The 12,502-nt window shown below is 42.5% G+C and overlaps 1 protein-coding gene across 3 annotated transcripts in view; it reads left to right on the forward strand.

The window, feature by feature from the left end:
• The window catches only part of vps13c (vacuolar protein sorting 13 homolog C), a 386,360-nt gene that overhangs the window by 336,387 nt on the left and 37,471 nt on the right, over positions 1-12,502 (forward strand). For all 3 annotated transcript variants that reach the window (XM_059945986.1, XM_059945984.1, XM_059945985.1), the window contains 2 exons: positions 1,536-1,659; positions 5,693-5,807. In XM_059945986.1, coding sequence (XP_059801969.1) covers positions 1,536-1,659; positions 5,693-5,807 — 239 coding nt within the window. The remainder of the gene's footprint in view (positions 1-1,535; positions 1,660-5,692; positions 5,808-12,502) is intronic.

The raw sequence follows: 12,502 nt of genomic DNA on the forward strand, positions 1-12,502 counted from the left end.
CATGAAACAACACAAAACTACACTAGACTGCAGACCTTCACAGGACTACATAAAGTGCACAAAACAGTGCAGGACAGCACAATAATTAATTAATAATTAATAAACAAGACAATAGGCACAGTAGAGGACAAATTTCAATACAATAATAAATGATGTAGATGTCAGTCTAGACTCTGGGTATTGAGGAGTCTGATGGCTTGGAGGAAGAAACTGTTGCACTGTCTGGTTGTGAGAGCCCGAATGTTTTGGTACCTTTTGCCAATTGGCAGGAGGGAGAAGAGTTTGTTAGCTTTGCGGGTGCAGCATGTGGTGTAAATGTCTGTAATGGCGGGAAGAAAGACCCCGATGATCTTCTCAGCTGACCTTACTATCCACTGCAGGGTCTTGAGATCCAAGGTAGTGCAATTCCCGAACCAGGCAGTGATGCAGCTGCTCAGGATGCTCTCAATACATCCTCTGTAGAATGTGATGCGGATGGAGAGTGGGAGATGGATTTTTCTCAGCCTTCACAGAAAGTAGAGGCGCTGCTGGGCTTTCATGGCTATGGAGCTGGTGTTGAGGGACCAGGTGAGATTCTCCGCCAGGGGAACACCAAGGAATTTGGTGCTCTTAATGATCTCAACGGAGGAGCCGTCGATGTTCAGTGGGGAGTGGTCACTCCATGCTCTCCTGAAGTTAACAACTATCTCTTTTGTTCACATTCAGAGACAGGTTGTTGGCTCTGCACCAGTCCGTTAGGCGCTGCACCTCCTCTCTGTAAGCTGACTCGTCATTCTTGCTGATGAGACCCACCACAGTCGTGTCATCGGTGAACTTGATGTGATTTGAGCTGTGTATTGCTGCACAGTCGTGGGTCATCAGAGTGAACAACTGTGCACTGAGCACACAGCCCTGGGGGGGCAGTGTGATAGTGTTGGAGATGCTGGTTCTGATCCGGACTGACTGAAGTCTCCCGGTCAGGAAGTCTAGGATCCAGTTGCAGAGGGAGGTGTTCAGGCCCAGCAGTTTCAGCTTTCCAGTCAGGTGCTGAGGAATGATTGTGTTAAATGCTGAACTGAAATTTATTATCAGCATTCGAGTGTACGTGTCTTGTTTGTCCAGGTGGAGGGTGGTGGCGATGGTGTCGTCTGTTGAGCTGTTGGGATGATATGCGAACTGCAGGGGGTCCAGTGAGGGGGTAGCAAGGTCTTGATGTGCCTTATGACGAGCCTTTCGAAACACCTGTCCACCTATCTTATGGACTTTGCTTTCAGACCACCAGAATTCGACCCTTAAGGGCATAAAACATCTTTCCTTGACCTGCTAAATGAATTACCCCTTTAAACTCATTGAGTATGGAAAATATGCAAATCTCTTTTCCTGAACTGTGTTTTCTGTCCAGGATTAGTCTGGGCTTTAATTTGTAGTGTTCGTATTAATAGTTTTGCATTTTATGCCATAACACCAATTTTTATTAACTACTAAGTATTACATTTGTGTGAGAGCAGATGGGAGGAAGAACAATGCTGACCAGTTTGCAACAATTCCCTCAACAGGTGCCAAGAAAGAAGGTGCAGCTGGTTTCTTTAAAGGAGTTGGCAAAGGTCTAGTTGGAGTTGTTGCACGGCCAACTGGTGGAATCGTTGACATGGCAAGCAGCACTTTCCAGGGAATCAAAAAGTAAGATGTACTGCACCAACGGAGTTCATTCAAATGCTAGATTTAGAACAGGAGATGGTCACTTGGCCCCTGAAACCATTCCCTTAAGCATTGCTGATCTGATTATAAGCTTTAACAGCCCACAAAGCACTTCTGCCTCTTGCTGACTAAAGTAGATTTATTATCAAAGTATGTATACAGAATACAACTCTGAAATTCGTCCTCCTGTAGGCAGCTACAAAACAAAGAAACACAAGGAACCTGTACAAAGAAAACATCAAACACCCTTAAAAAAAGAACAAATTGTACAAACAGCAAAAAATTAGTAGTAATCAATTTAGTTTAATTCAGTTCAGTGCCATGCCATTAGCTCACTGCAGGCCACAGGGCCACTCTTTGCCAAGGTGCCCCAGTCCACATCAAACCGTTCAAAAACAGCAAAAAAAAAAGAATAATTGTAATCCAGAAACACATGCAATATGAACCCCAAAGTCTCTCAAAACGAGTCCACAGCCTCATCGATTAATCCTGGTACTGTGGATCCCAAGACATTTTTCCTCTAACAGCAACTAGCAAGAGGGAGAAGAAAACCAGTCAAATGTAGGCAGAGGGTGCTAAGCACCTGACCACCCTCCGCTCTCATCATCGACTTCAACTTTGTTTAATGCCTCAGTTGGAGAGAAGTAATGAAGTCCCATCATGCCGCATGTCCACGCTTCCAGGCCCCCTCTACCTTAAAAGACTGCTTCTAGTGACCACTGAGTTTGTGTTCCAAAACCTCATATTTTTCAAGAGAATGTGTTTCCTCATGTGTCTTCAGCTGGTGACCCCTTATTTTTAAGCAGTGACTATTACTCCTACAGTTTTCAGCAAGGAGAGTGTCCTCTCCATACCCACCCTATCAAGACCCCTCAGGACTTTATGTTTCAATTCTTGTTCCAGACTTAAGTGGATACAAGCCTGGCTTGTACAACCTTTCCTTGTATGACCTCTATTCCAGCCATTCCAGGTATTATTCTATTAAATCTAATGCTTTTCAAGATATAATTAAATAAGGACACTTTTATACGGTTCACAGTACTCAATATGCTGTCCCTATTTTAATGCCAATCCCATAAAAATAAATAATCATGTTTTGTTAGTTTTTAATTACTTGTAAATTACTCTAAATTGGAAAATTGGTTTAGTATACAGTCGGCCTTCCTTATCTGCGGGTTCCACATGCGCGGGTTCAACCAACCACGGATCGGGAAAATCCAGAAGTTCTCTCTCCAGCACTCGTTGGTTGAGCATGTACAGACTATTTTTTCTTGTAATTATTCCCTAAACAATACAGTATAACAACTATTTACATAGCTTTTACATTGTATTACGTATTATAAATAATATAGAGATGATTTAAAAGTATAGGCAGTCCCTGGGTTATGAACAAGTTCCGTTCCTGAGTCTGTCTTTAAGCCGGATTTGAAGTCGGAACAAGTACATCCGATAATATTTAGCGTCAGTTAGTCAAGAGTTTTTCATAGTATATAGTATATATTTTACCTTTCTATGCATATAAAACACTCAAGAAACATATGTATTTCAATAATTAAACCACTGTGTTGCTTAGTAATAATTGTAGCTTTCATCGGGGCAGTGCCTTTCACATGCTCTGTTAAAATTGTTCTGATCGTTGACCAACTGTAGCCTAATGCTTTTCTAATGACCAATGGCATTTCACCTCTTTCTGATCGTTTTATTACTTCCACCTTATTTTCAATCGTGATGGTGTTTATTTTCGTGAAAAGAAACACTGCGGATTCAGAGCTGCGCCGGTTCCTAAAGACTACCGCACTGAGACAGGTTAAATAAAGTCCGGTGTTCCGCTGGGTCCTAAAGACCAATGCACAGCAACAGGTTAAATAGGGAACTTGAGCATCCGCGTATTTTGGTATGCGCGGGGAGTCCCAGAACCAATCCCCCGCGGATAAGGAGGACCGACTGTAGTGAAAATTCGTCTTGCATTCCATTCATACAGATCAATTCATTTTAACAGTGCACTGAGGTAGCACAACCCAAAACAATAGCAAACTGCACCATGACGTGTTACAGTAGAAGTGCAATGCAGGTAGACAGTAAGATGCAAGGTCAAAACAAAATAGGTCGCGAAGTCAAGAGTTTATTTAATCATACTGTGAAACTGTTCAGTAGTATCATAACAGTGGGATAGTAGCTGTCCTTGAATCTGGTGGCATGTGCTTTCAGGCTTTTGTATTCTCTGCCCAGTGGGAGAGAAGAGAGATGTCCAGGGTGGGTGGTTTCTTTGACTTATATTGGCTGTCTTCCAGAGATGGTGAGAAGTATAGATAGAGTTCAGTTAGTGGAGGATGGTTTTTGTGATGTGCTAAACTGTGAGCTTATGGTCATGTATGGAGCAGTTGCCATTCCAAGCCATTGCGCTTCCAGATAGAATCTTCTCTATGATGCATCAGTAAAGATCTGAGGGTTGAAGGAGGACGTGTAAAATTTCTTTGGAATTAGGGATGGTGGTAAGCTTTTGATAACTGTAGCTTCAACATGGTTGTGGAGCAGATTAGATGGGCCAAATATCTAATTCTGCTGCAGTCTCTTATGGCCTTATGAACCAAGGCAGGCTATGGCGCTGTTCACTCTTAGGAATTTGAAGGTCTCAATCTTCTCCACCTCAGCACAGTTAATATAAATGGGAATGGCTCAGTACCCCCTTCACTGAAGTCAATGATGGAGCTCTTTTGTTTTGCTGACATTGAGATCCATGAATAGGACACTGAGGTCCCTCTTTGCAGTCTCTCACCATTTTAAACTAATAATTTATTTTTCTTCCAAATTGGGTAGTTTCAACTCTTCCTACATTATATTAATTTCCTGGATCTTTTCCCATTGGCTTAACCTATCTGTGTTGCTTCTGTAGCCTCTATGTGTCCTCTTCACAAGTTAGTTTCCTTCATCCAACTCATTCAGCTAAATTATAAAAGGTGGCTGAGCTACACACTGGTTAATTTTGCCAACTACAGAAAAAAGACATTCGTGCCTACACTTCCCTATTAGCTCATTAATCTTGAACTCACGCACGTATGTAACTTCCTACACCATGAACTTTGACACCTTATCAATGTATAAATAGGCCAAAGACAATTTCCCATTTGAATTTTTAAAAGTACCCTGTATCTTTAATAATGGCTTTTGTTGAAATCCTTACGGCAGACGTGAAGGCAGCTGGCCTTAGTCTCTTAGTTACTGTCTCCAGTGGCTCTGATTTTGAAGTATCCCTTTTGTGTAATTATTGTTATAATTTTGTGTAATTATCTGATTTAAAAAAAACACAGTTCTCTTTAAAGTTAATTGTAATAAAATAGAGTTAAACAGAATCAGGTTTGTTATCACCATGTCGTAAAACTTGTTAACTTAGCAGGAGTTCAATGCAATGCATAATATAGAAGAAAAAAAATAAACTAAGGTAAATAAGTAAATCATTTATAGTATACGTATATTGAATAGATTAAAAGTCCTGCAAAAACAACTAATATATTCAAAAAGTGAGGTAGTGTTCATGGGTTCAATGACCGTTTAGGAATCGGATGGCAGAGGGGAAGAAGCTGTTCCTGAATTGCTGAGTGAGTGCCTTCGGGCTTCTGTACATTCTTCCTCGTGGTAACAATGGGAAAAGGGCGTGCCCTGGATGCTGGGGTTCCTTAATAATGGACACTGCCTTTCTGAGACATCGTTCCTTGATAAATGAAATATGATTATTTTGAGTACAAAAGGCCAGTAAATATTAGTTTATTGTACATTAAATTTTTATTGCTATCATCCAGTGTACATCATGTGTATTCATGAGGAGCACAACATCAATTATGATGGAGAAGATTTTAAATTCTAATGCACAATAGACCTTGAAAATACTCACACTTGATTACTTCAAAATGTATTTGCTTCAGCAACTTTCATTTAACCCTATTGGTAAATCATGAGTTTAGTGAAATAGTCAGGTACTAGATAAGGAACTATAGTTAACCATCATTTGTTTATACAGGGTGGCGGAATCGACTGAAGATGTGAGTAAACTCCGCCCTCCTCGATATATTCATGAAGATGGGATTATTAGGCCCTACAATCGAAGAGAATCTGAGGGTTGTCACCTGTTTGAGGTAAGCTATGCTGCTAATCATTGAAAAGTAGAAAAATTAAATTACTGAATTGTAATAGGTATGCAAAATCTTGAGTTTTCTGAAACATGAAGCTTTAACTCTCAAGTTGTTCTGCCATCAAATTCTGGCATTTAAGATGGCATAAGTGAAACACATGATGGCATTGACTGTTTTGAACTTGCTGATTGGTCCTTCCTAGCTCTGTGCTCTTATCTGGGTGTATTTCCACTCCCCGCTCTCTGGGTGTGTTTCCACTTCCAACTCTGAGCTGGTTCCGTTCCCACTCTACTCTCATTTAGTTGGGTCCATCCCCGCTCCCGCCTTCTCTGAACTGTGTTTGCTCATACCATCAAAGGTTGAATAACCTTTTTCTGCATTTTCCCGGCTTTGACAGCTGCTGTGGAATGGGTGCTTGGTCGTGGCTGAGTGTAATATCACCATAGATTTGATGTCTCATTTTTCTTATGTGTAGCACCTGTACAGATGGTGATTTTCCATAGTACAACGGTATCATTTGTGCATGCACCAGGAAATGCAGGCTGCTAAAATAAATTTTGTGTTGATTTATTTACCTTTTCATCCATACAATTTTCTTGACTTTTGTTCTGTATCTCATTTTTGGGGAGAGATCTGTGACTCCATTGAGGGCATATTTCCACAACCCAAAAACTGTCGTAAGCTTCATTTGCTGAAGTTCTGACATACTGCTTGAAAAGAATTTTATTTCTTTAATTGCCTTTTTTTTGATGTTTTGTTTGCTGATCCCAAGTGCTCCCATTTTAGTAATATCTATGAATCTGATCACTCTCATTATGTCCCAAGATAATGCTCAAAAGTCTGTCGTTGTGATTTCACCATTAGCTGTAAGTTGTTAGCTGATTTGCTGGGACAGTGGAAGATGTCAGTTATCAATTATCTTGTGCAATTTCCATTCATTGTTGTTGCATTTCATTCGTGCACTAATCCAGCAAGACAACTTTAATTTTAAAAAAATAGAAAACCTACAGCATAATACAGGCCCTTTGGCCCATGAAGTTGTGTCGAACATGTCCCTGCCTTAGAAATTGCCAGGTTTACCCATAGCTCTCTATTTTTCTAAGGTCTGTGTACCTATCCAAAAGTCTCTTAAAAAACCCTATCATATCTGCCTCCACCACCGTTGCCAGCAGCCCATTCCACTCACTCACCATTCCCTGCATAAAAAGGCTTACCCCTGACATCTCCTCTGTACCAGTGGCATATCTAAGGTGTGGCATGTGCCCTGGGCACCACTGAGCAGTTTCTATTAAAGTCAGACAAGCCATCCTCGGATAGTGAAGAAAGAATTTTCTTCAGATATGTGATCTGTCTTTGATTATCATGAATGAGAAGCACTAGGATGGCCTTATTTCAGAGCATTGTGTAAAAAGACCATGAAACATTACTTCACAAAGAAGAAATAAAGTGGAGTGGAAGGACGGAAGAAACAAAAGTTGGAGGCGGAGGAAGCCAAGAAGACAAGCAAGTTCTTCATGCCCTTCTTGGAAAAGCCTGGAACAAGTAGTTCGACACGTTCCATGGAGTCACCTGCACCTGCTACAAGTCTGTTAGAATCTGAAGGTGGATCAAGCACAAATGTGTCACAAGCCGAGGAGAAAGTCAAGTCAGATAAATCCGAGTACGACGAGATTAAGAGTGAGGCTGCCACAGAGAACGTGGACATGACAGGAGGGGAAGACAATGGTGGTGATGTTCAGTCTATTGACGAGATTGAACCTGACGACACTGAACCTAGTGAACTGGATGGTGTCAAAGAGCCTCGAACTGTCATACCAGAAGTGATTGAACAGCATGACATTGGGCTTCAGAAGTTCGACAAGGACACTGGAAAAGCAATTCTGCCTGACGCGTTGAGAACAGAAATAATAAAGCTAGGTTCAAAGTACTTCCAGAACAGTGAGGGGTCTTTCCTACTAACAAATAACCACTCAATGAACAAACCTTGGTTCAAGAGGAAATTGGGAAATGGTCGTGGTGAGGAAGTGACTCACTCATGGCTGGTCGATTCTCCTTCTAAAAAGTCTGCATTTTGTATTTGTTGTCTTCTCTATTCCCGGTCAGACTTCAATCCTCATTGGAGCAGGAAAGTGGATTCAACCAGTGGAAAGCACCTGAAAGGATTAGTGTTCATGAAAATGCCAAGAATCATTGGGAATGCTTCACACAGTGGAAAGAAATTTAGCTGGAAACAGGGGAGTTATTGACTGGAGTTATTTCAGTCACAGATTGAGAAGGAAAAGCAGAAGTGGCATGATATCTTGACGAGAATCCTTCACTGCATAAAATTCCTTGTGACTCAGAACCTGGCTTTGCTAGGACACAGGGAGTCACTTCAGCTAGACGATGACTCCAATGTGGGAAATTTCCTTGGCTTACTGAAACTACTGGCCATCTTTGACCCTGTCATAAAAGAACACCTCACTCATTTGGAAAGTCATCCTGGATCCACGTCTTACCTTTCACCAGCTGTTCAGAACGAATTCATTCACATGATGGCATCCACTGTTCACCAGAGTTTTCTGAGAAGCATTCGTAAAGCCAAGTACTATGATCTCATGTTCGACTCGACTCCTGATCAGGCACACTGTGAGCAGATGTCAGAAGTAGTGAGGTATGTGGAAGTTGATTTTGAGAGGAAAACAGTCGTGTTAGAGAGTCCTTCCTTGGTTTTATCCAGATAAGCCAGAAGGATGCTGAGAGCTTGATTGAAGACATCTTGAAACAGCTAGAGAAGGATGAAATGGAGCCACCAGATTGTCGGTCACAGTGCTATGACAACGCTGCTGTGATGGCGGACATAGAAATGGTGTTCATCAAAGAATAAGTGAGAAAAACAACCTGGCAGTGCTTGTGAATTGCGACAATCACTCACTCAACTTGGTGGATAATAAATGCAGCGAAGCAGGATACAATGATGGTCAAGATTTTTGGAACCATAGAAGCTCTCTACGTGTTTCTCTTTCGTTCAATACAGCGATGGGAAAAACTCAAAAATGCCATGCCTGTGGTTGTTAAGTCGGTGTCCGAAACCAGGTGGAGTGCAAGGACAGAAGCAGTGAAGCCCATCAACAAGTACCTTGAGGAAATACTTCAAGTTCTCCAGGAGATGATAGACAGTGAAAACAAGACCAGTGAAACAAGAAGTGATGCAAGACAGCTGTACAATCGCATGTTGAGTTATAATTTTCTGATTTTGCTAGGATTTTGGAACAAAGTACTTAATCGCATTGACCATATTCAGAAGAGGCTGCCGGATCCTAGCATGAACTTCTACGATACTGCCCTGGATTTAAAAGCCCTCCGAGATAACTTTTATGATGAAAAAGAAGCGTCGGTCAGTGAGTCACTTGAAGAAGGAGTTGGTCTCTGTCAGGAGTGGAATATTGAATTTGAAAGACGTCAGAGACGAAAGAAACGAATGGCTGATGGGAACTCGAGAGACGCTAGGTTAAAAGCTAAGGAGGAAATGGAAAGTCATGAAGGGAACACTCGACCGTCTTCACAGAGAAATGGACGAAAGGTTCGCTCGTTTGCACAACACTAATGCCAAGTTTGGGTTCCTTCTCAACGTCGAGGAACTGTGTTACAGTGACAGTAACGACCTAAAGAAGAAGTGCGAAAATTTGTGCAAATTGTTGATGGACAGCAGCTATATCAAGAAATTTTGGATTGCTGAATGTTGCTGTCAAGGCGGGTCAACATAAAAATATCAAGACCTGAAGAGCTTCTTGAATTTATTGTTTGGTATGAAGATGAGAGCATCTTCCCTAATCATTGTATTGCTATTCAGATAATGCTAATCATAGCAGTTTCCATCACCAGCTGAGAGAGATCATTCAGCAAGTTAAAACTAATACTTTCGTATTTGAGAGCCTCCATGGGTCAAGGCAGAATCTGCTGAGCGTAGAAAAAGAAGAAATTGAAAAAACTGACTTTGATCACATCATAGACCAATTTGCATCAGTAAAAGCAAGGAAGGTAGTTATAATTTTCATGTAGTGCCATAATTTGTTAATTAAAAGATTAATGAGCTTAACTTGTATTTTTGAGCTGATATTATGGTAAAGTTATCTAAAAGATGGGTGTCAGATGTTTGGACAGGGGTGCAATTTCAGTGCTTGCCATAGGTGCTATTTTCCATAGATACGCCCCTGTCTGCACCTTAAACCTGTGTCCTCTTGTGGCAACCATTTCAGCCCTGGGAAAAAGCCTCTGACTATCCACACGATCAATGCCTCTCATCATCTTACACACTTCTATCAGGTCACCTCTCATCCTCCGTCATTACAAGGAGAAAAGGCCAAGTTCACTCAACCTATTCTCATAAGGCATGCTCCACAATCCAGGCAACATCCTTGTAAATCTCCTCTGCACCCTTTCTATGGCTTCCACATCCTTCCTGTAGTGAGGTGACCAGAACTGAGCACAGTACTCCAAGTGGGGTCTGACCAGGGTCCCATGTAGCTGCAACATTACCTCTTGGCTCCTAAATTCAATTCCACGATTGGTGAAGTGCAATACACCGTACACCTTCTTAATCACAGAGTCAACCTGTGCAGCTGCTTTGAGCGTCCTGTGGACTCGGATCCCAAGATCCCTCTGATCCTCCACACTGCCAAGAGTCTTACCATTAATACTATATTCTGCCATCATATTTGACCCACCAAAATGAACCACTTCATACTTACATGGGTTGAACTCCATCTGCCACTTCTCAGCCCAGTTTTGCTTCCTATCAATGTCCCGTGCAGCCCTCCACAACACCACCAACCTTTGTCATCAGCAAACTTACTAACCCATCCCTCCACTTCCTCATCCAGGTCATTTATAAAAATCACAAAGAGTAGGGGTCCCAGAACAGATCCCTGAGGCACACCACTGGTCACCGACCTCCATGCAGAATATGACCCGTCTACAACTACTCTGCCTTCTGTGGGCAAGCCATTTCTGGATCCACAAAGCAATGTCCCTTTGGATCCCATGCCTCCTTACTGTCTCAATAAGCCTTGCATGGGGTACCTTATCAAATGCCTTGCCGAAATCCATATACACTACATCTACTGTTCTTGTGTTTAGTCACATCCTCAAAAAATTCATTCAGGCTCGTAAGCCACAACCTGCCCTTGACAAAGCCATGCTGACTATTCCTAATCATATTATACCTCTCCAAATGTTCATAAATCCTGCCTGTCAGGATCTTCTCCATCAACTTATCAACCACTGAGGTAAGACTCACTGCCCTATAATTTCCTGGGCTATCTCTACTCTCTTTCTTGAATAAAAGAACAACATCCGGAACCTTTCCCATCCCCATTGTTGATGCAAAGATCATTGCCAGAGGCTCAACAATCTCCTCCCTCACCTCCCATAGTAGCCAGGGGTACATCTCATCCGGTCCTGGCGACTTATCCAATGTGATGCTCTCCAAAAGCTCCAGCACATTCTCTTTCTTTTAGTTTAATGTCAACCCTTCCCACGACACTAGTCCCCTTTAGAGCCACGAGTTCTGCCACCACAGTGGAGGATCCAGCCAGCAGCACTGCCCCTATGAGCTCCTTTCCTGTTGCTGACAGCACATCCCTCTGGCCTGTGGCTCTCTATTTCTATGTAGCAAGCACTCGCCTGTTAAAACCTCTTCTACCTATCCTACTAAAAATGTTTCTTCGACCTAACTTTCTCTTCTCAGGTGTTTTCCTTCTGCAGAATCTTAATGCATTTATGCAATGCACACAAAATGCTGGAGGAGATCAGCAGGCCATCTGAAGACAACAGTCCACTCTGCCTTCAAATTTACCTGGTCTATTTCTGACACTTCCCTCCCCTTTCTGGGTCTCTCTGTCTCTTCTCTGGAGACAACTTCTCTACTGATGTCTATTATAAACCCACTGACTTTCTATTACCTCTTCCTACCCTGTAACTTGTAAAAAATGCCTTCCCCTTCTCTCAATTCCTCTGTTTCACCTGCATCTGCTCTCAAAATGAAGCTTTTCATTCCAGAACTATGAAGATGCCCTCCCCCCCTCAAAGAAAGCTTCCTTTCCTCCACCATCAACGCTGCCCTCAACAGCATCTCTTCCACTTCACGCATGTTTGCCCTCACTTCATCCACCCACCAGCCCACCAGGGATAGGGTTCTTCTTGGCCTCACCTACCACCCCTCCAGCCTCCGCATCCAGCACATAATTCTCCCCGTAACTTCCACCTTCTCAAGTAGGATTCCACCACCAAGCACATCTTTACCTCCAGCCTCCTCCCCCACTTTCTGCTTTCTGCAGGGATTGCTCCCTATGCAACTCCCTTGTCCATTTGTCCCTCCCCATTGATCTCCCTCCTGGCTCTATCTTTGCAAGCAGAACAAGTAGTACACCTGCCCCTACACCTTCTCACTCACTGCCATTTAGGGCCCCAAACATTCCTTCCAGGTAAGGCGACACTTCACCTGTGAGTCTGTTGGGGTCATCTACTATGTGCGATGCTCCTGGTATAGTGAGACCCAAAGTAGATTGGGAGACTGCTTCGCTGAGCACCTACCTCTGTCTGCCAGAAAAAACAGGATCTCCCAGTGGCCAACCATTTTAATTCTACTTTCCATTTCCATTCCAACATGTCAGTCTATGGCCTCCTCTACTGTCACGATGAGGCTGCACTCAGTTTGG

This window comes from Hypanus sabinus, chromosome 21, assembly GCF_030144855.1.
Source record: "Hypanus sabinus isolate sHypSab1 chromosome 21, sHypSab1.hap1, whole genome shotgun sequence".
Taxonomy (NCBI): domain Eukaryota; kingdom Metazoa; phylum Chordata; class Chondrichthyes; order Myliobatiformes; family Dasyatidae; genus Hypanus; species Hypanus sabinus.